This window comes from Mus caroli, chromosome 5 (assembly GCF_900094665.2).
Source record: "Mus caroli chromosome 5, CAROLI_EIJ_v1.1, whole genome shotgun sequence".
Classification (NCBI taxonomy): domain Eukaryota; kingdom Metazoa; phylum Chordata; class Mammalia; order Rodentia; family Muridae; genus Mus; species Mus caroli.
Window position 1 is genome coordinate 16,728,901 of NC_034574.1, and position 27,284 is coordinate 16,756,184.

Below are 27,284 nucleotides of genomic sequence, written 5' to 3' on the forward strand. Positions count from 1 at the left end.
GTGTGCAGTGTCTGTGTGTGGTGTGTGCCTGTGAGTGCAGTGCCTGTGTGTGTGGTGTGTGCCTATGAGTGCAGTGTCTATGTGTGGTGTGTGCCCGTGAATGCAGTTTCTGTGTGTGTGTGGTGTGTGCTTGTGTGTGCAGTGTCTGTGTGTGTGTGTGTGTGTAGTGTGTGCTTGTGTGTGCAGTGTGTGCCTGTGAGTGCAGTGTCTGTCTGTGTGTGTGTGGTGTGTGCCTATGGGTGCAGTGTCTGTGTGTGTGTGTGGTGTGTGCCTATGAGTGCAGTGTCTGTGTGTGTGTGTGTGTGTGTGGTGTGTGCCTATGAGTGCAGTGTCTGTGTTTGTGTGTGTGGTGTGTGCCTATGAGTGCAGTGTCTGTGTTTGTGTGTGTCTATGAGTGCAGTATCTGTCTGTGTGTGCCTGTGAGTGCAGTATCTGTCTGTGTGTGTGGTGTGTGCCTGTGTGTGCCTGTGTGTGCAATATGTGTGTGTGTGGTGTGTGCCTGTAAGTGCACTGTCTGTGTGTGTGTGGTGTGTACCTCTAAATGCAGTGTCTGTGTGTATGTGTGCCTATGAGTGCAGTATCTGTGTGTGTGTGGTGTGTGCCTGTGAAAGCAGTGTCATTGTGTGTGTGTGTGTGTGTGTGGTGTGTGCCTGTGAGTGCAGTGTCTGTGTGTGGTGTGTGCCTGTGAGTGCAGTGTGTGTGTGTGGTGTGTGCCTGTGAGTGCAGTGTCTGTGTGTGTGGTGTGTGCCTCTGAATGCAGTGTCTGTGTGTGGTGTGTGCCTGTAAGTGCAGTATCTGTCTATGTGTGGTGTGTGCCTGTGAGTGCAGTGTCTGTGTGTGTGGTGTGTGCCTATGAGTGCAGTGTCTGTGTTTGTGTGTGTGCCTATGAGTGCAGTGTCTGTATTTGTGTGTGTGCCTATGAGTGCCGTATCTGTCTGTGTGTGGTGTGTGTCTGTGAAAGCAGTGTCTCTGTGTGTGTGTACGCCTATGAGTGCAGTGTCTGTGTGTGTGTGTGGTGTGTGCCTGTGATTGCAGTGTCTGTGTGCCTGTGAGTGCAGTATCTGTGTGTGTGTGTGTGTGTGTGTGTGTGTGTGTGTGGTGTGTGCCTGTGAGTGCAGTGTCTGTGTAGCACAGTTGGATCCCCTGGAGCTGGAGTTTAAGCAGTTGTGATCTTCCCAGCATGGGTGCTAGAAACTGGACGCTGGTCCTCTACAAGAGTAGTATATGCTTTTAACGGCTGAGCCATCTTTCCATTGGAAAGAATCTTTAATCACAACCTAAGAGTAGCTTCTTTGGAACCAAATGACAGTATCCTTGAAAACTTTATACTGTGGTATTTCAGCATTTCCATAGTAAGTTAAAAATCTTAATGTGTGCAAAGTCAGCTTTGTATCACTATAACAAAACAACAACAACAAAAAACCTAACAAAACTATGAAACAAAGAGAAGGTTATAATTTGACTCGCAGTTTTATAGAGTGAAGTCCAAAATTGGTTGTCCCTATGTTTTGCGTGTGTGCTAATGGCGGTGTTATTATAGCAGTAGCATGTCGTAGAGCCAGGAAGCAAAGAAAAGACGGGTCCCACAGTCTTTATGAAGGGTTCTATATGCTCTGTATTCAGATGCTGAGTTCTGTAACCCAAGACAGGTTGCAGTCTGGACATGGGCGTTGTATTGACCAATGTGCTGTAGAGAATGCGCCCCAGGCATCTCTGATTGGACAATAAAAGGCTGGAGCCTGTGACTGGACAAGAGAGAGAGGAAGGAGTAGGGGTCTTGAAATGGAGTAGGGGTCTTGGGGGTTGGGAGTGGGGGGAGGACAGAGAGGGAAGAAGGAGGTGGCTACGAGGCAGAATGGACCATGAGCACACGGCCAAGAGAAGCTCACCCTGAGGACACACATGGAACAGGGAAGCCCAGTGACACAGACTGCAATTAGCACATGACCTATTGCTGGGATGTAGGTTAGACTCCCTCAGAACCCACTCAGCACAGTGCTAAATTAAATACCAGGTTTTTGTGTCTTTTATGTGGGAGTTGTACAGGATCAAGTGGAGCAGAAACCCCATGTAAAATTACCATAACAAAATTCCTAAATGTCCATAACAAAAACAATAGTTCCAGTCTGGGGACCAAGTGTTTAACATACTTCATGGTACACTACCCACATTCAGACCTCAGCACCACCCTCGGTCCTGCATCTTTTCAAGTTCCCTGCTGATGCTTTCCCAGGAGACACCTAGAGCTGCACATTTGCCTAGAAGGCCGGTTATCTCTCCTTCAGAGTCTCCTGGAAGGCGCATGGAGTGACTTGAAGCTGGAGGCAGAAGTCACATGAATCATGAAATACCAGCTAGACAACAAAATGGGAGACAATTAATTCATGCACTCTAGAAGGACCACTGGACACCAAGAGTGCCTTACAGCGTGGGGTCATTTAAACCAGAGGGAAGTGAGGATAAAGACAGAGAATCATATTTGACTAGCATTGTGCATACTGAGCTAAGGTCCCTGGGGAGGACATTCGGTGGTTTGCTTGAGATAGCCACCAAAACCTCTAGGTTTTCAGATACTGTTTTTTTTGCTTTTCTCTTCTATTGCACTTGATTACAGTTGATTCCTAGATAACAGGGACAAAGCAGGAGCACAGAGATTGTGATGCTGTTTGTGTAAACTCTTACATTGTAGGGTTTTTTTTTTTTTTTTTTTTTTGTTCTTTTCTCTGCTCTCAAGGACAAATCAGCACATACAGACCAGGGAACGCATGGACAGTCACTCACATGTAACTGCTCAGAACACAGGGAAGTATTCAAGAGGTATTTAGACAATAGGCGTGCGGGGGCCTTGGGACACATTCCCAGGGATTAATTATAGCCCCGGTTCCCATGGTGATTATACATTCAGCTCACGGCCAGCTGCCCACTCAGAACAACCTTCATGAAGAGGCAAGAGACAAAGGGAATAGAGCTGGAACACGTCAGTGTGTCCAGACTGCACAAAGGCTGCCAACCTCGCAGCCTGACACAAGGACACATCCCATAGCACAGTAACCATTCCCGTCACCAGGGGTCCACCAAGAAATGGCTGGATCAGGAAGGCTTTATGAGCCGTGCAGAGATTTTTTTGCTCCAATTCATTTGCCATTTCCTTTATTACCATTTTAGTTATGTCCAGATGAGCAACTCTCCATTTCTCTTCCTATTTCAGTTTGCCCAAGAAGCTCTGTGACCAATGTCTCCCCCCCCACACACACACACACTTGTGCATTGGAAATGGTGACTGTAATGCATAATGACCAGTAGGGAGAAAGCAATTTTCTCTCCCTTTTTCCTTCCCAGAAAGAGAGATTTGGGAGAAATGTAACCTCTTTTTTATTTTTTATTTTTTTATTAGTTAAAGTTTTTGTGTGGCTATAATTACAGGCTCACCTGCAGTTGTAAATAATTTTTTGCATTTTAAGAATCTAGGCTGTCCCAGTGGTAACGTCACATATAACTATAATACAGTTTCATGGCGTTTGAGCCAGAACAGCTGAGTTGAACCAGCCAGAGCTCAGAATGAACTAGAAAGGATGCGCTTATTCCACAGTAAGTCTCAGAGGCTGAAAATATTCTAGGTCTACCTTAGATTGTATGGAGGCTAGAAGCTTCCAGGACTAGGCCTAGGCTGGCAGACTGAGGCCGTAGGCCTCACAGATAGCAATTACCTCAGACAAATAAGTCACAATTTACAGGAAGGAGAGAAGCAATTCCTGTCACGTGGCTATGACCTCCTCATGCAGGCTGTGGCAAATGTGACACATTCACCCCCTCCCCCAAACCAGTAAACAAATGTAATTTAAATATAGGACACATTCTAGGTCCCAAAGGATATCCAAACTATTAAAAAAATCAAAAGAGCTCACTGAACCCAGCGGACTACAGGGCAATGGCAGCAGACAGCAAGAGCAACCACAGAAGCTGGGGAAGCACTTAGAGACTAAGCATAAAGCATACAGCTCGAGGTGATGGGGGGTGTGGGGGGTTACAAATGCGAGGTGATGGGGGGGTTACAGCAAAGCCCAAGGAAACCCACAGCTTGAAAAACTAAAAATGAACAAATTCCTTGATGTTTGTGACCTGCCAAAATTAGAAGCTTGGGGGGGGGGGGGGGGGGGGGGGGGGGGGGGGGGGGGGGGGGTGTCTAAACAATTTAAGTACATCCACAATGAGCACCAAGGTCATAGCAGTCATAGCCCCTTAGCAAAGGCAAGCTCATCCTACGTAGATTTTCTGCTGCATTCTACCAGCTTCTTACAAGAGAGGGAAAGACCGTGTGCCTTACACCCGTCAGTAAAACAGAGAGCGAGAAGGAACACAGTTAGAAGCCCTACAGGAGCATTCTCCTGAGGCCAAACTGGCTAAGGACCAAACAACAACAAAAATGAGAGAAAAAAAAATCCTCAAGATACATAGATATAAAGTTTCCAAGAAGATCATGGCAAATTCACCAACAGGCTAAACCATGGGGGTACCATGACTAAACTGGTGTCATCCCATGGATACAAGGATGGCTTAAATCAGTGAACATATACCATGTAAAGGCAATATGATGGAAACCACACAACCGTGTCAGTAGATGCAGAAATCCCTTCATGATCCTCCTAGGAACAGAAGGTGCATACTCCAACATAATAAAGACTATATAACAGTCAGTAAGCCTAGAGCTAACATTATACTAAACAGAGAAAAACTGAAAGCATTTCCCTTAAAATCAGAAAGGGGGGGGGGAGTAGGGAGACAGGGCCATATTTACTGTACGAATGGAGGGTGGGCAGGGAATCCTCAGAGCAAGCTGGCTGGAGAGACTAGCCGTATCAGTGAGCTCAGGTTGAGTGAGAGATTCTGACCCCATGAACAAGATAGGAGAGTGGTCAAGGATAACTCCCAGCGTCAGCTTGGGACCTTCTCATGTAACATGTGCGCGCGCGTGCACACTCACACAAAACACACGCATTCATGGGTGGTCCTTCCCACCAAAAATATGTACGACACATACATTCAAAAATGGAAAAAGATTTTAAAATAAAAGTACAAATGACCAACAAATATTTGAACAAAAAATTGCTCACGACCCATGGCTTTCAGAGAAATGCAAATTCAAACTATGTTGAGATTCCATCTGTTCTAGTTGTTTTTTTGTTTTTGTTTTTTTACTGTCACCGTGATAAAATAACCTGCAGTTCCAGAGGGCTTCCATCCATCCGTGATGGGGAAGGCAGGGCGGCAGGAACCGGCGCTATCAAGCTGCATCACAGCTCAGAAGCAGGGAGATGGGGAAGTGGGACCAGGCTATGAAACCTCCCAGAGTCTGTGCCCAATGACTTGCACTGTAAGGCTCTACTGCCTAAAGGTTCCACAACCTTCGCAAACAGCGCCGCCAGCTGGAGGGCAGTTGTCTAAACTTCTACACTTAGAATGGCTATCGATAAAATAGCAAGAAGTCAGAGTGGAAAGTCAGAGGCAGGAACCAAAGGTGACATGGAGTTCCTGGTTTGGACGTGTCACCATTGGTTGTCACCATTACAGCTACAAACTGACATTGAGGCGCCCAAGGGATTTTCCTGTCTTTGTTTGTTTGTTTGGGGTTTTTTGTTTGTTTGTTTGTTTTTGTTTTTTCTTTTTTTGGTTTTTCGAGACAGGGTTTCTCTGTGTAGCCCTGGTTGTCCTGGAACTCACTTTGTAGACCAGGCTGGCCTCGAACTCAGAAATCCACCTGCCTCTGCTTCCCAAGTGCTGGGATTAAAGGCGTGCGCCATCACACCCGGCCCGGATTTTCCTGTCTTGTTGTTAAGTGGTGAATAGTTAAAAGAGCCTGGGTGGGCAAAGGATACTTGATCAATAATGTAAAGTAGGTATTAGGCAACAAGGGGTCAAGTTAGACAGAACTCCAACTTTTTTTTTTTTAAGATTTTATTTATTTATTTAAGATTTATTTATTATATGTAAGTACACTGTAGCTGTCTTCAGATGCACCAGAAGAGGGCGTCAGATCTCATTAGGGATGGTTGTGAGCCACCATGTGGTTGCTGGGATTTGAACTCAGGACCTTCGGAAGAGCAGTCGGTGCTCTTAACCACTGAGCCATCTCTCCAGCCCGAACTCCAACTTTTAAAGTTACAGCACACACTCTTTAGTGTTAAACAGCCTGTTAGGCAGCCAATACCTCAGTCCCCACTGGAAAATTAGCATAGTAATAGTCTCTTCCTCACAGAAAAGAGCTTGCTAGGGCCTTGCAGGCAGCTCAGCAGATAAAGTCACTTGCAGTGCAAGCCTGTCCACCGAGATCCACCCCCAGAATTCATGTAAAGGTAGAAGGGGCAACTGATTGCATAAAGTTGTTTTCTGACCTCCACAAGCTTGGAATGGCATGCACCCACCCCCTCCCCATAATAATAAGTTAAATAAAAAAACTTTAATTTAAAAAAGTGCTTGCTATTTTCGTTAAGCCTCAAACTCTGGGACAATTGGCTAAAGTGGCTATTTGACAAATTTTAGTTTCATTAGAGTGTATGTGGATAAAGAGGCACCCAGGAACGGGTAAGAGCAGTTTGTTTTGGCAGAGCCCTAAGACGTGGAGGTAAATAACATTAAGTCGTGGTAACAGAACGTAAGATTATGTTTGTAAAGCGTCTGTCTTTTAGTAGCAATCTCGGCAAAGGTATTCCTATGGAATAGAATAAGCAAAGCTATAAACATTAGAACAACGAAGACCAACATGGTAGATCCTTCACCGTGTCTGTTCCTCCCACACTGGATCTCTCTGATTAACTCCAACCGCCTGGGGATACATGTTCCTTTCACTTTGTCCCTTGTGTGTCTTGCACATCATTTCTACAGACCTGATTATTTGGAACGAACTGGGGAGGGAGTCAAAGGGTGAAGGGATTGAGGGTTCTAAGCCCAGACACAGAATCAAAGGAATTTCACAGACTGCAATTCCTGTTGCCGCCACAGGGTGGGGCCAGCCTCCAGTTCTGGGGCCTGGAGTCATGACCCGGAAGTACATCTCCACCTTCTCCACCGCAGAGATGGCGGCGGCCGCTCTATCCCGGACGCTGTTGCCAGAGGCCCGACGGCGCCTGTGGGGATTTACAGGAAGGCTTCCGCTTCGGGGCGCCGCTGCTCAGGTGAGCCTCGCTCCGCCGTGCCCCGGCGGCTCCCGGTGTGCTTTGGGCCGGGCCTCGGGATCCGCTATCCCGGGGCGCGGCGACCGGGCGCAGAGGGGGCGGGGCGGCTGCTCCCCCTCCACGCCACCTGCGGGAGGTAAGAAAAGGAGCCGTGGACCCCCAAACCAGACAGTCCATCCTCAGCCCATGGACCCCCAAACCAGACAGCGCCATCCTCAGCCCATGGACCCCCAAACCAGACAGCGCCATCCTCAGCCCATGGACACCCAAACCAGACAGCATCATCCTCAGCCCATGGACACCCAAACCAGACAGCGCCATCCTCTGTTCATCCAAGTTTTATCCCAGCGTTTTCCTTATTTGAGAGTTGTCTTGCTCCAAAGGGATATGGAACACTCTGTCTCTCTCTCTCTGTCTCTGTCTGTCTGTTTGTCTCTCTCTCTCTGTGTTAGTTTGCTATTACCAATGTTACTGTATGTCGGGCTGTTCTCTCCCGAGAAAAGGAAACCAGGACAAGCGCTTTATGAATTTGAAGTTGGGTTTGCTTTTGGTTTTGATATTTTGAGACATCTTTGTTACACAGGATTTCTCTGTGCAACATCTCTGGCTGTCCTGGAACTTGCCCTACAGATCGGGCTGGCCTCAGATCCGTGCCCCCACACAGTAGGGCACAGTCATGTCATGGTGTATTATTTGATCAGGGAGCAGAAAGCCTTTGGGTCACAGAAGCAGGACAGTGCGGGTTCGTACACATTTCTTAAGTACCTGTGGCTGTGGCTGTGAAGAAACCACGACCATGGCAACCACGACTAAGACACATTAACTGGGGCTGCTTACAGTTCAGAGGTTTCGTCCATCATCATCAGGGCAGGAAGCATGGCAGAGTGCTGGCAGACGTGGTGGAGAAGGAGCCAAGAGTGCTACATCTGGGTTGGCAAGAGACAGACACAGACAGACAGACAATGGACCTGGCTCGAGCATTTTAAACCCCATAACCCACCCCAGTGGCACACTTCCTCCAACCTTCTAGTAGTGTCTCTCTCTGATGACCAAGTGTTCAAATCTGTGAGCCTCTGGGGTCCATTCCTATTCAAGCCACCACTGTGCCTGGCGGTTAGGTCAGTCTCAGGTTTTTGGGCCAGGGTTTAGCAAATACGTTTTGCAAATATGTTTTTCTCATTTCAACATGAAGAGAAAAAGCTGCTGAAGCGTCTGTAGTCAAACCAGTTGGCCCGAGAGTCCCTGAAGCATCTGTCCTGTTTCTGTCTGTCCTTTGTGAGCAGGAGCATCTACTCACTTGTGCACAGTCAGTTTTGTATTTTTATTTCAGTTTCTTGACTTTTTGTCCTTAGTGAATATGAAACATTTGTAGGACAGGTAGTTGGTTCGGGTGTGCTAACTGCTCTGTTCTTGGAGAGAAAGGCATGTTCTCTCAAGTGTTGCTTGTTTGACAGAGCAGATGGTTAAGGGACATCTCCTAGGCTGCTGCTAGAGCCCAGTGGAACCAGAACCGGGTCCTCATTCTCCGTGCTTTCTGCCAATGACACACACACAGTCACACATAGCAGATTACATCCACCCCAGGCTAGGGGGGTGGTTTTTGGAATGAGTCTATTTGAGGTTGTTTTGTTTTGTTTGACACTGAACACCAGAACAGTAATGTTTGCTCTGTTTTCCTCCTCCTCCCGTCAGCCATTGTATTTTGGAGGGGACCGACTAAGAAGCACACAGGCTGCTCCACAGGTTGTTCTGAATGTCCCCGAGACACAAGTGACATGTTTGGAAAATGGGCTCAGAGTAGCTTCTGAAAACTCTGGGCTCTCAACGTGCACAGTAAGTGACTGCTACAGTCTTTTTTGTTGTTGTTGTTGCTTTTTGTTTTTGTTTTTCGAGACAGGGTTTCTCTGTGTAGCCCTGGTTGTCCTGGAACTCACTCTGTAGACCAGGCTGGCCTCAAACTCAGAAATCCGCCTGCCTCTGCCTCCCGAGTGCTGGGATTAAAGGCGTGCGCCACCACTGCCCGGCTGACTGCTACAGTCTTTAGTCGGTACCTTGTTTGGGAGGGAGCAGCCACAGCTGCAGCTCTCTGGTTGGCTGAATTCTCCGAGCTTGAACCTTCCTTTCCAGGTGCACTTTTGTACCGAGTGCTTATGCCCTTCTCTTACTGCTGACATCTGTCTCTGATGGTCATGAGCCTGGCCAGCTTTCCCAGGGCCGTCAGCAACACAAGCTCAGGGAGAGTCACATGGTTGTATCTGAGGTTATAAAGCTTATGCTTGTATTTGAGCCTGACTTTCTGACAGTCCCTGATGTCTATGCCACAGTTATTAATTAGATGTACTAAATGAGCTGATACTTGTTTTTGTTGTTGTTTTGTTTTGTTTTTTCAAGACAGGGTTTATTTGTATAGCCCTGGACTAGACTGGCCTCGAACTCTGAGGTTCTTGGATTAAAGGCATATAACACCACCACCTGGCTGAGTCTGATATTTGTAACAGCTTACTGGAAATTAAGTCTCAGGTTATAGGAATGAACTGTCATTTCATTGTAGTCAAAGAGACGTGGTCAGATTGGAAAACATTTCCCAGAAAAAGGAATGAGATGACCTTGTGTGTCCAGAAACTGAATTTTGTTTTATTATGGGACTGTGCATGTGAGTACAGGTACCCAGGAAGGGCGAAGGCAGTCACAGACACTGAGGAGAGAGCTCACATGGCTGTGAGCTGCCTAATGTGGTGCTGGGAACTAGCTCAGTTCCTTTGTAAGAACAGCGAGTGCTCTTAACTGCTGAGCCGGCTGCCATGTCTCCAGATGTGGGGAATTTGTCTGATTTGCTTGGACTTCCTTCAGGTTGGGCTGTGGATCGATGCAGGAAGTCGCTATGAGAATGAGAAGAACAACGGCACCGCCCACTTCCTGGAGCACATGGCCTTCAAGGCAAGTCGCTGGCTGCTTCCCACGCGGTCTCTAGGAGAGGGCGGGCGGGTGTCAGCACAGACATTGTACCATAGGGATAAGAGCTGCTTCATAACATGCCACGTGCCGGTTTTATTTCCTCAGTGTTGTATTTCAAATAATTAATGATAATTACTTTTGACATTGAAGGATGGGTTCTCTTTTGGGATATACACAAGCCATTTTTAAAGGGTATTTGAAACCTAGTATACTTTACAAACTTGTCTTTGCATGACTGGCACTGGGTTCTGTTCAGTATACTTATTATCTGATACGTTTAGACTATATGAAGGGTAAAAGGAGAATATCCTAACTGTGCTTTCTCCTTCATTTCAAGGGCACTAAAAAGAGGTCCCAGTTAGACCTTGAACTTGAGATTGAGAACATGGGCGCTCATCTTAACGCCTATACCTCCAGAGAGCAGACTGTCTACTACGCCAAAGCATTCTCGAGAGATTTGCCAAGAGGTACTGTCTGTGCTGCCGGAAGTGTGAATCTCCTAGGGGTTCAAATCTAATGCAGCCCTGTGGGTTTGTGTAGCTATTGTGAAACTGATGGAGATGTAAAAGCAAAACAGCAGAAACCCCAGAGAGGCACCTGTTTTCATTTCCCTCCAAGTGCAGGTTGGAGACTTGTACTAAAGGGATTCTTAACACCTGATTTAAACAGAGTTCTGCCTCAGTCTTAATCACTTTTATTCCTTCATTGCAAAACTATTAGTCCTGAGCAAAATAAAGAAATGCTTACTTATACTATTTACTTATTAATGATTATATTAGCAAAATTGAAAAAAATTTTAAAAAATATTTATTTTTATTACGTATTTTCCTCAATTATATTTCCAATGCTATCCCAAAAGTCCCCCATACCCTCCCTCCCACTTCCCTACCCACCCACTCCCATTGGCCCTGGCGTTCCCCTGTACTGGGGCATATACAGTTTGCATGTCCAATGGGCCTCTCTTTCCAGTGATGGCTGACTAGGCCATCTTTTGATACATATGCATCTAGAGTCAAGAAAATTTTGTTTTGTAAAATAAATAATTGTTTTGACAGGATAGCATAGCAATTTGTATAGGTCTTGAGTATATTAATTACAGAAAACATTTTTTCCAGTGGAAAACAAAATAGCATTGCAAAGTTCATTAGCAAAATTATTAACTTTTTTTTAAAGATTTATTTATTTATTATATGTAAGTACACTGTAGCTGTCTTCAGACACTCCGGAAGAGGGAGTCAGATCTCATTACAGATGGTTGTGAGCCACCATGTGGTTTCTGGGATTTGAACTCAGCACCTTTGGGAGAGCAGTCAGTGCTCTTTACCGCTAGAGCCATCTCTCCAGCCCAGTTACTAACTTTTATAGCTGCAGTGTTGTAATCAGTTGTATTACTCTAAAATTTTAGATACTGTAGAGTTTGTCAGTTCTGTCACGTGATTGGAAACCCACACAAGGACTCTGTGACGTGTCGCCAGTGATTGACATCAATGCTCTCCACATTAGTTTTTGAGCCATATCTCTCCCAGAACCTGGCTCACCCAGATTTATCTAGATTGCTGGCCAGCGAGTTTTATGAATCCTCATGTCTCTGGCTAGCATTAGATTATAAGTGCTCCTGACTAGATTATGGCCAGATCTTTATGCTCGTCCATTCTTGAATTAAGAAACTTGGACAGCCTCAGTGAAGACTAGGTACTGCTCTACCAACATAGAGAATGCGATAGACATTCAGAGGAAACATTTGTTTCAAACAAATGCCACTTTAGAATCTTCAGTCTAGACTCCCAGTCCCACATAAACCAGGGTCTTGCAAAGGGGTCCTGGCCCCGCCGTCTGCAGCTCCCCCACTTCCTCTCTTGGGTCATGATTTTCCCGTCTGGGTTTTATTGATGATGATTTAAAAAAATGAAATTGGTAATTTCCCCTTTTCACAATCATCTTCACAATGATTTATCCTGTCCTTAGTATTTCAAGTTAGTTGACTCAGACAAGGTCCTGTGAAGTGAACTGAAGCAAGGGAGAGAAATTCACACTAGCGCAGAGCGAGAAAACCAAGGGGCATATGTTCATTTTACCTTTAATACAATTTACGTTGCTATCACAGTGAAGTAAATCAGCCTTATCCTTTCTGGAGATTTTTTTCCCATAAAATTTACTTCACCTTTCCTTTGGCTTTTTACCTTGTTAAGGCTTGAGCAGACACAATTCTGTAAGCAGCTCCTGAAGGCATATTTTGGGTATAGCGATTCTTTCCTTTGTTACACTGCAGCTTCGTTGCTATGTGAAAATGGGTAGAAGTGTTTCTACCCATGTACCTGGCTGTCCCGGAACGCCCTATGTAGACCAGGCTAGCCTTAACCTCAGAGATTTGCCTGCTCTGCTTCCTGAGTGCTGGGCTATGGTCACCTGGCTACTTCATACTTTTCATTTAGAACCATCTGTAGTAACAGTCAGGTTATAAAGTGATCATGTTTAGGATTTTCTCCAAGTTCTTTTGTACCACAGGGTCTCTAGTTTCTATTTATTTTAGTGCGCTAACTAAGTTAAATAAACATGCTCAGGATTTTTTTTTTTTTTAGTTTTTGAGACAGGGTTTCTCTGTGTAGTCCTGGCTGTCCTGGAGCTCACTTTGTAGACCAGGCTGGCCTCGAACTCGGAAATCCGCCTGCCTCTGCCTCCCGAGTGCTGGGATTAAAGGCGTGCGCCGCCACGCCCAGCTAACATGCTCAGTAATGAATGATGGTTAGTGCCGTGGTTTCTCTTGTGGGTTTAAGAGAGTTTAATGCTTGTGTTTCTTCTGAGGTTTTGTTTGTTTGTTTTGTTTTTTTCAATTAGCTGTAGAAATTCTTGCTGACATAATTCAGAATAGCACCCTGGGAGAAGCAGAGATTGAGCGTGAGCGGGGAGTAATCCTGAGAGAGATGCAGGAAGTTGAAACCAACTTGCAAGAAGTTGTTTTTGATTATCTTCATGCGACAGCCTATCAAAATACTGCACTTGGACGGACAATTCTGGGACCAACTGAAAATATCAAGTAGGTGGATCTCGCACAGGAAGATTTTGCACAAAACTTAGGACATATACCAACCAAGAACACACATTTTTACTGACAATTCTCAGCCTGATAGTTTAAAATTGATTTTAGAAACTTGGGGATGAAACAAGGAATGTTGGTGCATATGTCTTTCTTGATATAAAGGGCAGAACTTTTGCTACTTGTAGCCTCTATTTGTGACTGCTTTAAGCACTTAGATACCTTTACGTTAAGCTCTGTATGTTCCACATACAGTGTGTGAAGATCTGTGCTGCTTATTTCTGTTAAAGTCACTTTACTTAGGTGTGGTGGCCTATGAGACAGGAATTGTGCTGTGAGTTCTAGGTCAGCTTGGGCTACAGAATGATCCTTATCTGTAAAAGAAAGGAAATAAACAAATCTCATTCCTTATTCTGTTTACAGATCTATAAATCGTAAGGACCTAGTGGATTACATAACCACACACTACAAGGGACCAAGAATCGTGCTGGCTGCCGCCGGAGGTTAGTTATGCTTCAGGGCACATGCTGAAAATAGTAAAGTTGCCTGTCAGGAAAATGTGGAGCCCTGGGACCAGACTCCCTAGTCGGCGTCATTTTCAGGAAAACTTAACAATTCATTCAGAGTGTAAATGTCCACACAGGGGAGTTACTTAGAAGACCAAGGCTAACGACCAAGCTGGGGGACAGTTACCTTGGAGGACAGTGTTGTAGAGTCTTGAGCTCTTTAGTTGAGAAGTAGCCTCATCCATGATCAGGCCTGGAATGGGTGTATCCATTCATGTGCTCAGCCATGCACACAGGAACGACTGGTACTGCACAGGGAAGACTGCAGAGTCGGGTGAATGTGGGACGCTGTCAAACCATGTAGGTGGTGTAGATTTTCACAGGGGCATGTGAAGTCTGTGAATGTAAGAAAATTAACTGGAGACTGGGTACAGGGTTTAGACACTGGAAACTGCCCGGTTAGTTGAGGCCTCACTGCCATTATTAACAGCAAATTTTATTTGGTCCATAGGTTCATTTGGACATTGCTGAAGTTAATGGTGTGTTCTATATTATCAGCATTTGTCTTATTGGCTTATACCTTTTTTTTGTTTGTTTGTTTTAAAACAGTTTTGTTATATAGCCCAGGCTGGCCTTGAACTTGTAGCCATCTTCCTACCTCAGTCTTCTGAGTGCTGGTGCAGCTGAGGCCTGATAGGTGGCCTGATGATTTTTATAAATGTTGTAGCTTACAAAGGTTGGTGTTTAAATCAATAGGCCAGTTTAAGTCTCTCCTGACCCTTTCTGATTTCTTGTCTCAGCTCCTGTTTAGTCCTTAACCATCAGGAAATATAGCTGTAATATGCCAAATATGTATTTTCATCTCCACTTCTTTTAAAAAATTATAGGTTCCCTGCATTTTAGATTGTACAGTTAGAGTAGGAGCTGCGCATCTGGCTTGTTTAACCACAGTGGTTACTGGTTCTGCCGGCTAAACAGTGAGGGAAGAGATGGTCAGACATAAGGACTATTTCCAGTTTCTCACTGATCCTTTGGCATCGCTGTCCTGCCATGATTCTGCATTCTTACCTCTGTATCAATATCCAGAGACTTTCCTACATGGCAATTCAAAACCAGTACTATCTAAGACTGCTGTGTTTACATCACAGATTTGTTTGTTTGTTTTCAAAACAGTTTCTGTGGAGCCCTGGCTGTCCCACAACTCAGCTCACTCTGTAGACCAGGCTGGCCTTGAACTTGGAGATCTACCTGCCTCTGCCACATGAGTGCTGGGATTAAGGGTATACACCATCAGTGTTTGGCTGTGCCATAGATTTATTTGGAAACTGTGTATATAAGCTGTGCTTTTAATAGTTTCATTTAGAGAAATACTGTTAAGATTTACTTTGTGTTTTGCTTGCATGTGTGCATGTATACCACATATAGTGGCTAGTGCTTGCACAGGTCAGAAGGCCATTGGATCACCTGGGTCTGGAGTTATGGCTAGTTGTGAGATGCCATGTGGGTGTTGGGAACAGAACTTGGGTCCTCAGGAAGAACAGCCAGTGCCCTGAACCTCTGAGCTAGCTCTCCTGCCCCCACTTAATAAATCTTAATGGTAATATTTTAAGGCATTTGCATAAGCCTAGGTGTGTGGCACATACTTACAATTCCAGAACTCTGGAAGCTAAGGCAAAAGGATTACAAGATCAAGACTACCCTGGGCTATGGAGCTAGACCTGCCTCAAATACATAAATACAAATGACTAGAAATTTAAGCTGATGTTCTAGATGAATGATGAATTTTAAGCTTGTATTCTAGAACTTTCACTGATGGGATGTGTTTGGGTCCTGTGTTTTGGATGATAAGGAATGCAGGATCTTAATCATTCTTGTGAGGTTTGGATGTCAAGTCATGAGCGCATGGGAAAATACACATGTTTTCACAGTAGAGAATTGGTTTTGGTTCCAGAGTTCTGATGGCAGAACTCAAAGAATGAAGCACATTTGTGTTAAGACTCTTAAAGACAGAGCCATATTTTCATTCTTTTCCACTTAACAGGTAACTTATGAGATGACTTTTTCTAGGGTGCACACTGAACTTTTATAACTTAACATGATTTTCGATAGAAGCAGGGTTTTCTGCGTGAGACTCAGAATTTTAAAAAATGTGATCAAATGCATGATTTCTTATTCTTGAACTGGTCTGGAACTCTTTGCCCTGACATTTGTCCTTCCTGAGACAAGCCTAGAAAAGTCACTAAGACAATAAAAATATTTCCAGCAGATTACAAAAAAAGAAAGTGGGGGTGTCAAGCTCTCTGTCTTTATCTCCGAATACAGTTGTATGTGGGTGAGCATTGACTGCTCAGACAGAGATGCTGTGCAGCCCAGTTGCTTTAAATGGCTTAGGGAAGGGAAGGTCTTCATGTGTGAGTGAAGAGCATCCCGTTATTGTCAGACATAGTGGGGTGCATACTACTGAAGCTGGTTGACTTGAGTTGATTGTATTGCTGTTAGATATATAAGGAAATGTTTTCCCTTGCTTTAGGTGTTTGCCATAACGAACTGCTGGAGTTAGCAAAGTTTCATTTTGGTGACTCTTTGTGCTCACACAAAGGAGATATACCAGCTCTGCCTCCCTGCAAATTCACTGGAAGTGAGGTAGGATGAGCTCTTGGTTAGAAACTGGCCTTTGGAAGTCTGAGTATGAAGGAGCTGAAGACACGGCTCAATAGTCTGAGAGTGCTTGCTGCGCTCAGAGGACCAGAGCTGGGTTCCTACCGCCCCTACTGGGCAGCTCAGAGCCACCCGAGACTCCCATTGCAAGGAATCTTACATCCTCTTTTACACACTGCAAAGTTATAATGTGGTGGGTATGAAAGGCTACCTTATAGCTAAAAAGACTGGGTCTTTGCTTTTGAATTGGGTGTGTTCTCAGCTTCATCGCTGCCCCACAGGCACAGTTGTGGGGATTGCTATTAGAGCCAAAACTTGCAGCGAATCTGCTTCTTAACTACAGTGTTATGCATAAGGCCTAGTTTGCCACATTATGATGCTTATAGTAATTTGTGGGAAGAGGTCTGATGTTGGCAGCCATACAGACCTATACCGCCAGTACAGATTTAAATTTGGATTAATAAAACCATATAAGATATTGGTAAGATAAGGGAACTTCTTTTGACCAGGTGGAATTTTAAATAAGATGGTCCAATGAAAGAAACTTACTTTGTAATTCAGAAAAATCGTCTGAACCACACAGTGTAATACTGCCTGATAGTTAAGTCAAGAGCCACAGTGAGCATTTTAACATCACAGGTAGTAAGACTAACATATTTTCCTTTCCCGGTAATCCAAGTATTCTGTAGGACCATTCTTACGTAACTAGCTGTTTTGCTTATTCTTACCTAGATTCGGGTGAGGGATGACAAGATGCCATTGGCGCACCTTGCAATAGCTATTGAAGCAGTTGGTTGGGCCCATCCAGACACGATCTGTCTTATGGTCGCAAACACATTGATAGGCAACTGGGATCGCTCTTTTGGAGGAGGAATGGTAAGTGGTTTTTGAAGAAACTTTTCATGGTAAATAATGGAAATTGTCTATATGTAAATTCCTTGTAAGACTCCTCAGTGTTCAAAGTGACAAAAATAGATTATCATGACTTTTGACTTAATGTTAACTCATCCTGGATTGTACCTAAGCCAGGCCAAAAATAAAAAGATCTTTGTCAGACTGTTTGGTAGCAGGATAGTTCATAAAATTAGGGCAGAAGAATTGGTTTTTAATGTTATAATAGTCATAGTAGGTGCTGTGGTAATCATAGCTGTTCACATGTCTGTGTCAGTGTCCTGACTTTCTGAGCATCTTAGCATGTTCAGAGAACTCTGTCTTTTCATTAGCACACACTGAGTGTACTAATAAGTACTGAGTAAATATACTTCTTTGCATATAGGTTCTTTAACTGATAACTCTATAGTTATAGAGTTCTATAACTATAAGCACATGTGAGGGAGTGGGTTGTAGTTCAGTGGTAGTGTGAGCCTGAGGGTCAACCAGCAAAACAAGGAGCAGCCTGTCAGAGACAAAGAAGGCAGACATGGTAGACATGATAGCTGTACAGAGACAGAAGGGGCAGACCTCTTTGTACTATTTTTACAACTCTTCTAAAGTTTAAATTTCGAAATAGTGAAAGATCTAAAATCCATTCCAAACCCAATATCTTGGGTTTCCTGTGCAGTGTCAGAGGAGTGCATAGTCCAAGCCTTCCATGGCCTCACATCAGCACTGCATTGTCTTTATGAATAGGTACAGCTACTAAACCAACCAATTGCAAGAACTCACTGCGCAGTACTAGATATTGAGCCAGATGAGTGTAATTCTTTCTTTGAATTCTAAAGTTATAGCTGGGTAAAACTGGGAACTGGAGAAGAGTATGCTGGTGTAGGCCTTTAATCCCAGCACGCAGAAGGCAGAGGCAGGTGGACCTCTGAGTTTGAGACTAGCTTGATTTACATAGTGTGTTCTTTTTATTCTTTTTTTTTTTTACATTAAAAAAATGGCATTGCTTTATTTCCGCTAGCAGATGTGGGCTGCATATTGTGGTAGGTGTGGTGGGCTCAGTGCAGGTCTGGATGGGGTGGAGGAGGTGATGACTCGGTGGCTGGAAGGGAATGGAGAGGGTTCCATGTGCTTCTGGGAAGTCCAGAGGAAGGACTTGTGACATGCTACAGCTACGCTGCCAGTAAGGTTGAGAAAGTCTTGGAAGTCTAGCTGCCCATCACTGTTGAGCTCCAGCTTCTCCATGCCGTCAAGGACACTGGGGTCCCTCTGGTTCCTTGTGAAGGCAGCCAGCTCTGTGTTCACAAAGGAGAGGAAGTCAGCTTTGTGGAGAGTTGACAGCTATACCATCCTTCCCACTGTACTTAACAGCAATCAGGGACGAGTTGCATCTTCCAGCCTCTGTAGATGTTTTTGCTAAGTTGAGGAGCGAGGCCGGGCTGTGACTCCGGCTGACAGTGGCTGTGACAGGAGTCACATAGTGTGTTCTAAGCCAGCCAGGGCTAGTAATGGGACTCTGTCTCTAAAAACAACACCCAAAACTGTTAACCCATCAGGGTTAGCACTCACTTAAGAGTTACAGAGCTCTTAAGCTCTGTGGGGATTTGGGTCCATATGCCCAGTTCACAAATCCAGTTAAATTGTTGTTCTTTTCAGAATTTATCTAGCAAGCTGGCCCAGCTCACTTGCCATGGCAATCTCTGCCACAGCTTCCAGTCCTTCAATACTTCATACACAGACACAGGATTATGGGGACTCTATATGGTTTGTGAACAAGCCACGGTTGCTGACATGCTGCACGCTGTACAAAAAGAATGGTGAGAAAAAGCTCTAAATAGTTAAAAAGTCTTACCAAGAATGTATTGTTTTAGACCAGTTTCCTAATGGTGGTAACTTTAGCTTTTAAAGTGGATGTACAGTTTTTTTTCTTTTATTGGATATTTTAATTTATTTACATTTCTAATGTTATCCCCTTTACAGGTCTCCCCTCCAGAAACCTCTATTCCATCCCTCCCCCGCCTGCCCACCCACCCACCCCTGCCTCCCTGCTCTGGCATGCCCTACGCTGGGGCATCACCCTCAGGCCCAAGGGCCGCTTTTCCCACTGATGTCCAACTGTGGCCGGATCCATGGGTCCCTCCATGTATATATACTCTTTGGTTGGTGGTCCAGTTCCCCAGAGCTCCAAGGACTCTGACCAGTTGATTGTTGTTCCCCACATAGGGCTGAAAACCCCTTAGCTCCTTCAGTCCCTTCTCCAACTCTTCCACTGGGGACTCCTCGCTCAGTCCAATGGTTGCTTTCTAGCATATGCCTCTGTAGTTGTCAGACTCTGGCAAGCCTTTCAGGAGGAAGCCATATCAGGAAGCACTTCCTGGCATCTGAAATAGCATTGGGATTTTATGGCTGTATATGGGATGGATCCCCAGGTGGGGCAGTCTCTGGATGGCCTTTCCTTCAGTCTCTGCTCCACACTCCATATTTCCTGCTGTTGAGTATTTAGTTCCCCCTTCTAAGAAGCACTGAAGCATCCACACTTTGCTCTTCTTTCTTTTTGAGCTTCATATGATCTGTGACTTGTATCTTGGGTATTCCGAACTTTTAGGCTAATATTCAGTTATCAGTGAGTGCATGCCATGTGTGTTCTTTTGTAACTGGGTTACCTCATTCAGGATGATATTTTCAAGTGGCATCCATTTGCCTGAAAATATCATGAAGTCATTTGTTTTAAAAGATTTATTTCATTTATATGAGTACACTGTCTCTGTCTTCAGACACACCAGAAGAAAGCATCAGATCTCATTACAGATGGTTGTGAGCCACCATGTGGTTGCTGGGAATTGAACTCAGGACCTCTGGAAGAATAGTTAGTGCTCTTAACTGCTGAGCCATCTCTCCAGCCCTAAGTCATTGTTTTTAATAGCTGAGTAATATTCCATTGTGTAAATGTACCACATTTTCTGTATCCATTCCTCTGTTGAGGGACATCTGGGTTCTTTCCAGCTTCTGGCTATTATAAATAAGGCTGCTATGAACATAGTGGAGCATGTATCCTTATTACATGTTGGAGCATCTTTTGGGTATATGCCCAACAGAGGTATAGCTGGGTCCTCAGGTAGTACTAATCCCAATTTTCTGAGGAACTGTCAGACTGATTTCCAGAGTAGTTGTACCAGCTTGCAATCCCACCAGCAATGGAGGAGTGTTCCTCTTTCTCCACATCCTTGCCAGCATCTGCTGTCACTTGAGTTTTTGATCTTAGCTATTCTGACTGGTGCCAAGTAGAATCTCAGAGTCATTTTGATTTGCATTTCCCTGATGACTAAAGATGCTGAATATTTCTTTAAGTGCTTCTCAGCCATTCAAGATGCCTCAGTTGAGAATTCTCTATTTAGCTCTGACCCCCATTTTATAATAGGGTTATTTGGTTATCTGGAGTCTAACTTCTTGAGTTCTTTGTATATTTTGGATATTAGCCCTCTATTGGAGGTAGGGTTGGTAAAGATCTTTTCCCAATCTGTTGTTTGCCATTTTGTCCTATTGACATTGTCCTTTGCCTTATAGAAGCTTTTCAATTTTATGAGGTCCCATTTGTCAATTCTTGATCTTAGCTCATAAGCTATTGGTGTTCTATTGAGGAAATTTTCCACTGTGCCCATGTGTTCAAGGCTTTTCCTGACTTTCTCTTCTATTAGATTCAGTGTATCTGGTTTTATGTGGAGGTCCTTGATCACTTGGACTTGAGCTTTGTATAACAAGATAAGAATGGATCAATTTTCATTCTTCTACATGTTGACCACCAGTTGAACCGTCACCATTTGTTGAAAATGCAGTCTTTTTTCCACTGGATGGTTTTAGCTCCTTTATCAAAGATCAAGGTGTATGAGTTCATTTCTGGGTCTTCAGTTCTATTCCATTGATCTACCTGCCTGTCACTGTACCAATACCATGCAGTTTTTGTCACTATTTCTCTGTAATTCAGCTTGAGGTCAGGGATGGTGATTCCCCCAGAAGTTCTTTTATTGTTGAGAATAGTTTTCGCTATCCCAGGTGTTTTATTATTCCAAATGAATTTGAGAATTGTTCTGTCTCTTATGAAGAGTTGGAATTTTGATGAGGATTGCATTGAATCCATAGATTACTGTCTCTGTGCCCTCTGGTTATTCTGGCTAAGGGTTTATCTATCTTGTTGATTTTCTCAAAGAACCAGCGCCTGGCTTTGTTGATTCTTTGTATAGTTCTTTTTGTTTCTATTTGGTTGATTTCATCCCTGAGTTTGATTATTTCCTGCTGTCTACTCTTGGGTGAATTTGCTTCCTTTTGTTCTAGAGCTTTCAGGTGTGCTATTAAGCTGCTAGTGTATGCTCTCTTCAGTTTCTTTTTGGAGGCACTCAGAGCTGTGAGTTTTCCTCTTAGGACTGCTTTCATTGTGTCCCATAAGTCTGGGTATGTTGTGCCTTCATTTTCATTAAATTCTAAAAAGCCTTTAATTTCTTTATTTCTTCCTTGACCAAGTTATCATTGAGTAGAGCGTTGTTCAGCTTCCATGTGTATGTGGGCTTTTTGTTGTTTTTGTTATTGAAGACCAGCCTTAGTCTGTGGTGATCTGATAGGATACATGGGATTATTTCAGTCTTCTTGTATCAGTTGAGGCCTGTTTTGTGATTGATTATATGGTCAGTTTTGGAGAAGATACCACGAGGTGCCGAGCTTTTTGAATTTTTCATTTTCTGTGTTATGTCAATGTTTTCTATGGCATCTTCTGCACCTGAGATTCTCTTTTATCTCTTGTATTCTGCTGGTCATCTATGACTCCTGATCTCTTTCCTAGATTTTCTATCTCTAGGGTTGTCTCTCTTTGTGATTTCTTTGTTTCTATTTCCATTTTTTTATCCTGGATCTTTTTGTTCAATTCCTTCACCTGTTTGGTTGTGTTTTCCTGTAATTCTTTAAGGATTTTTTGTGTTTCCTCTTTAAGGGGCTTCTAGCTGTTTACCTGTACTCTCCTGTATTTCTTTCTTTTTTTTTTTATAAAGAAAACACGAGTTTAAGATTTATTATATATATGAGTACACTGTAGCTGTCTTCAGACACACCCAGAAGAGGGCATCAGATTCTGTTACAGATGGTTATAAGGCACCATGTGGTTGCTGAGAATTGAACTCAGGACCTTTGGAAGAGCAGCTAGCGCTCTTAATCGCTGAGCCATTTCTCCAGCCCCCCTCCTGTATTTCTTTATGTCCTTCTTAATGTCCTCTATCATCATCATGAGATGTGATTTTAAATCAGTCTTGTTTTTCTGGTGTGTTGGGGTATCCAGGGCTCACTATGGTGGGAGAACTGGTTTATGATGATACCAAGTAGCCTTGGTTTTTGTTGCTTATGTTCTTGCCCTTGCCTCTAGCTATCTCTGGTGTTAGTTGGTCTTGCTGTCTCTGACTGTGGCTTATCCTTCCTGCAAGCCTTTGTGTCTCCCAGTACTCAGCTGACTAGTCTTGAGAAACAAAGAGATGACCGACCCATTGATCTACCTCTCTTTTAGCATATATTACCAATGGCATAAAGAAGTATTTGAAGCCTCAAGACTACTTTCACAATGTGATCATTCTTTTTTTACATTGAATTACTGTGTCTGCTAATTCAATTAGAATTTTTGAGCTGTTAATGGTACTTGGAAAAATAGTTTTAAGATTAGTAATATCAGGCTTTTACTGAATTGAAATATAATTGTATGTTGTAGTATAATATATGCCATCTTGCTCTTTAGGTCAGTAAATCAGATTTAACGAGCATTTTCCAATGTGTTTTAGGATGCGTCTGTGTACAGATGTCACTGAGAGTGAGGTTGCACGTGCAAAAAATCTTCTGAAAACAAACATGCTGCTGCAGCTTGATGGTGAGAGTTAAGGAAGGGCTGTAGGTGCTCGGAGGGCGGGCCTGTTGGGGAGGAAGTTTGCCTTGTCTGTCGGGATACTAGCTGTCCTTCTCTGAACAGGTTCAACTCCAATTTGTGAAGACATTGGTAGGCAGATGCTATGCTATAATAGGAGAATTCCTATCCCCGAGCTTGAAGCAAGAATTGATGTAAGTAATAAATGTGGGGCAAGTAGGTCATTTATAAAGGCTGAGGTTCCCCAAGTCTTGACTTAGTTTAGAAAAGTCACGTATGTGGAATCTAAGTTCACTACAAAAAGTTCTAATTATAGTATCATCCCTATTGAAGGCTGTGGATGCAGAGACGGTTCGACGAGTGTGTACCAAGTACATTCATGACAAAAGCCCAGCTATTGCTGCTCTGGGTAAGCCTGGCTCTTCAGTCCTTCTGCACATAGAGTTGGCTAAGGACTTGGAATTTTGCCCTGTTTTCACTGTTTTCTTTTGAATCCATAGGTCCTATTGAACGCCTACCAGATTTTAACCAGATTTGTAGTAACATGCGCTGGATTCGTGACTAATTTTTGTGATCAAATATTCTGCACATATATATTTATAAAACTGAGACTGGAAGTTTTCAAAACTGCCAGTGTTCAAATGAAAAAATAAAAATATATTTGGAATTTTTGCATTAGTCTGTTATATGATATGTACTTCTAGAGGCTAAGTCTACAACCCTGATTGTTTGATGTAATGGTTGAACTTTATGTTGGGAGCAACACTCTTTTAAATGATGACTATAATTCCAAGTGAAAATGTGTAGAGTATTTTCAGTTTTATTATAAAAGTGCACACACAACCAGGATTGCCTGCATTATTTCCTGGCTCTGCTTGCATTCAGCACTTGCTCCTGAGCAGCTTTCTTTGCTTTCACCATCTCCACGAGTTCCTAGGAGGAAACAAGGTTGTTAAAAGCAGAATTCTGTCAGCAGGACATAGATAATACTACTGTAGCCAAGTGAGGTGGGGCTGCACGCTGGTCAGTGCGCAGGAGAGTGAGCCTGAGGCAATCCTCGGCTACACAGTGAGCTCTTATCCCGCAGAGCAACAAAAAGCCAATGCTGTAGCTGCTGAGCTCACCAACTGCCAGGGGTAAGGCTGCTCTTCCTTTCCTGGAATGATTCTGGCCTACAACTATTTTGATACTAAAGTCAGCACTGTTATCACCCAGTTAGTTAGTTGACACACAAGAATGCGCTAACTACACCGTAATCTAAGGAGTGAGAGTCTGTTAACGCCAAACCTTGTATCGCCTCATGCAGTCCTTCTTCGTCCTGCCAGGAACAGCTTCGGCTATCTTTTCCCATCTTTCAGGAGTATTTACTGGGTATGTTTTCAAAGCCTGTTCTAACAGTTTCTGTTCTTCTGTTGTCCACGGGGTAGAATCTATGCAGGGACCTGTTTGAGACAAATGTGTGTAAACGGTAGGAAGTGATAGTGAAGCACAGTCTTCAGTGGATCTTTTGACTCCCATTCCCTTATCAAGTGAGGGCCCCTTCTGATACAGGAAGCGTTAACGTGAACTCATTTCTAAAGGTGAGGAACATTTTTATATATGAATTTCTATTTTTGAAAGAGAAAGAAAACAAGCATTAGTGTGTACACATCACATTTCAACTAAAGCACAGTTTAAGAGGTCTGCCTCACAGTCAGTGCTGGTCTCTCCAGATTCACCTTTTTTTTTTTTTAAGATTTATTTATTTATTATATGTAAGTACACTGTAGCTGTCTTCAGACACTCCAGAAGAGGGCATCAGATTTCGTTACAGATGGTTGTGAGCCACCATGTGGTTGATCGGATTTGAACTCGGGACCTTCGGAAGAGCAGTCGGCGCTCTTAACCACTGAGCCATCTCGCCAGCCCCAGATTTATTTTTAATTAGATGTAAATTTACAAAGTCAGACACTCAAAAACAAAAGTCATTTAGAAGGTGGTGGCACATACATATCATCCCAGGTAAACTGGACAGTGAGGGAGGAGCACTTGAGCTACAAGTTCCATGGCGCACCTCAGCAACACACTGCCTTTGTCTTTAGGAAGAAAAGGTCACTTTAGATTTTTGATTGCCCTTATTCAGGATCAGGAAAAAGAGCTACGTCACAAGCACAAACCCTTTTTGATGCAGACCCTGGGAAACAATCTATGACACTAGAAGGAGCTGCTCAGGGGAACTAAACCAACTGCTCAAGCTTTCACGACGCTGCTAGCTTCTTAAATAGGGCCAGTGTCCATTATCTTTAATAACCACAACTTCAGTTTTCAGATAAGCCCTTTAGATTTGACTAAATAGCTAACAGAGGTTTTTAAAAAAAAGGCTAACCACCAGTGCACTTCTGTAGGCAAGATGAAAAAGTTGAATAACGACAGTCAGGCTGGTTACTCTATGATCACAGAGGGAAAAAGAGCATCTAGACACTGCTAGGAGTCTGACCACTGCTTGTAATTACTGGTTCTCAACTAAGAAAGAAAAAGGGTACTTGCTCCAAACAAGGCAGAAAACCAGTATCTTTATTTTAAGCACAATAAACTAAGCCATTCTGAAGGTAGTTTTTAAGTTCTGGGAAGTGCTTAAAGTTCAATGTTCTCTTACTCATCTATTTAGCAACACAGGTTTAATTCGTTTCTTTGGGACAAAGATGGAAGTGACATGCATTATTTTCTGTTTTCTAATTCTTTTGTCACAAGACAAAGCAAAACAATGTTGTAAGATTCCCGCCGAGCGTGGTGGCCCACTCCTTTAATCCCAGCACTCGGGAGACAGAGACAGGCGGATTTCTGAGTTCGAGGCCAGCCTGGTCTACAAAGTGAGTTCCAGGACAGCCAGGGCTACACAGAGAAACCCTGTCTCAAAAAAAAAAAAAAAAAAAAAAAAAAAAAAAAAAAAAAAAAAAAAAAAAAAATTCCTATGAGAATGACTGTTCAAATCACAATCCAAAAAACTGTGCTGGGGCTGGGGCTGGGGCTGGGGCTGGAAGCCAGTGATAGAATGCCTGCCTAGCATAGGCGATGATTGCAGCTGATCTCCAGCACTGCAAAAAGCATCCCCACAGAAATATGTAGACAATAAACCAGACTAGAACATAGTTAATCCAAGACCATTTGGGGACTATGTTCTGGAAAAACTAGCTGAAAGGTTGGAAGCTCACAAATACATTAAGTGAAGCAACTTCTCCAAACACTGACAATTAAAAACAAAATGTTGCCTCGCAGGTGGTGACAAGTAACAGTTCAGAGTGACCCAATTAACTAGAACAGATGATAGCTATGTTACAGCTTTAAACTTTTTATTTTAAAATATTTTCAGGAAAGAACCCTTAAGACACTCCAGATTTCCCAAATATGAACATTTTATAGTATTTGCTTATTCTTTTTCTATACATAGAGACATCTATTGTTTTGAACCATATGAGATTAAGTTTTATATACAAGATAATATCTATATTCAAATAATTCAGTATGTTTTTCTTTAAAAACACACATACAGAGGTCAGAGAGCTAGCTGTGGGCAGTCCTTAGGGATGAACCCAGGTCGTCAGGCCTGTGCCTTCACATCCCTTTACTTACTGAGCCATCTCGCTAGCCCTACTGTACATCTTCTAAAACAGGAAATGAGCCTTGCTGTATTAAAATGTTATTTCCTCATATGTCCCACTATTACCCCATTAGCAGAATCCATTGAAAAGTCAATTTTTCCTCTAATGGAATCTCTGAAGAGCTGCTATTCCTGTTATCAGGTTAGAAGTATTTGCTCTGTCCCTTTCAGACTGCTAAATGTCACTCTGTAGTCATTCTAGACAGACCCCAGGCTTTATATAGCTTTGTTAGCCTGGAATCCTGATCAATGCCCTATGTACAGTAACACACTTACCTTCAAACCGTTCTGACGGTGCTGCACTGTCAGCCTGAGAGGCCACTCCATGTTCTTTTTTAAACTTATCAAAAGCCTTTTTGTTAATGTCATCTTTTTGATGAGGGTCTAAGAAATGAAAAACAAACAAACAAAAAAACCCAAAACATTAAAAGATCAACCTAGTCTTTGATTATTACTTTTAAAAATTACTTTTAAGCCGGGCGTGGTGGCGCACGCCTTTAATCCCAGCACTCGGGAGGCAGAGGCAGGCGGATTTCTGAGTTCGAGGCCAGCC

General features: G+C 43.5%; 2 protein-coding genes across 2 annotated transcripts in view; one reads left to right on the top strand and one right to left on the bottom strand.

The window, feature by feature from the left end:
* Positions 1 to 7,046: 7,046 nt before the first annotated feature.
* Positions 7,047 to 23,765, top strand: Pmpcb (peptidase, mitochondrial processing beta subunit). The gene is made up of 13 exons (XM_021162713.1): positions 7,047 to 7,169; positions 8,862 to 9,002; positions 10,020 to 10,106; positions 10,462 to 10,591; positions 12,960 to 13,158; positions 13,582 to 13,661; positions 16,195 to 16,307; positions 17,055 to 17,198; positions 18,861 to 19,021; positions 23,015 to 23,100; positions 23,200 to 23,288; positions 23,428 to 23,503; positions 23,595 to 23,765. Exons 1-13 carry the CDS (start codon positions 7,071 to 7,073, stop codon positions 23,657 to 23,659), a joined length of 1,470 nt encoding a protein of 489 aa, XP_021018372.1. The 5' UTR covers positions 7,047 to 7,070; the 3' UTR covers positions 23,660 to 23,765.
* Positions 23,766 to 23,881: 116 nt separating this feature from the next.
* Positions 23,882 to 27,284, bottom strand: part of Dnajc2 (DnaJ heat shock protein family (Hsp40) member C2) — a 29,781-nt gene continuing 26,378 nt past the window's right edge. Inside the window, exons 15-17 of the mRNA XM_029477310.1 lie at positions 27,008 to 27,115; positions 24,382 to 24,536; positions 23,882 to 24,027 (exon numbers count right to left, since the gene is read on the bottom strand). Of these exons, the coding sequence (XP_029333170.1) occupies positions 23,953 to 24,027; positions 24,382 to 24,536; positions 27,008 to 27,115 (338 nt within the window). The 3' untranslated portion in view covers positions 23,882 to 23,952. The remainder of the gene's footprint in view (positions 24,028 to 24,381; positions 24,537 to 27,007; positions 27,116 to 27,284) is intronic.

What these genes read in the sequence shown, in the direction of transcription:
- Pmpcb (XM_021162713.1), top strand. Translation starts at nt 7,071, where the DNA reads ATGGCGGCGGCCGCTCTATCCCGGACGCTGTTGCCAGAGGCCCGACGG. An exon ending in GCTCTTTTGGAGGAGGAATG is followed by an intron (nt 17,199 to 18,860) that starts GTAAGTGGTTTT and finishes TGTTCTTTTCAG; the next exon opens with AATTTATCTAGCAAGCTGGC. An exon ending in CCCAGCTATTGCTGCTCTGG is followed by an intron (nt 23,504 to 23,594) that starts GTAAGCCTGGCT and finishes TTGAATCCATAG; the next exon opens with GTCCTATTGAACGCCTACCA.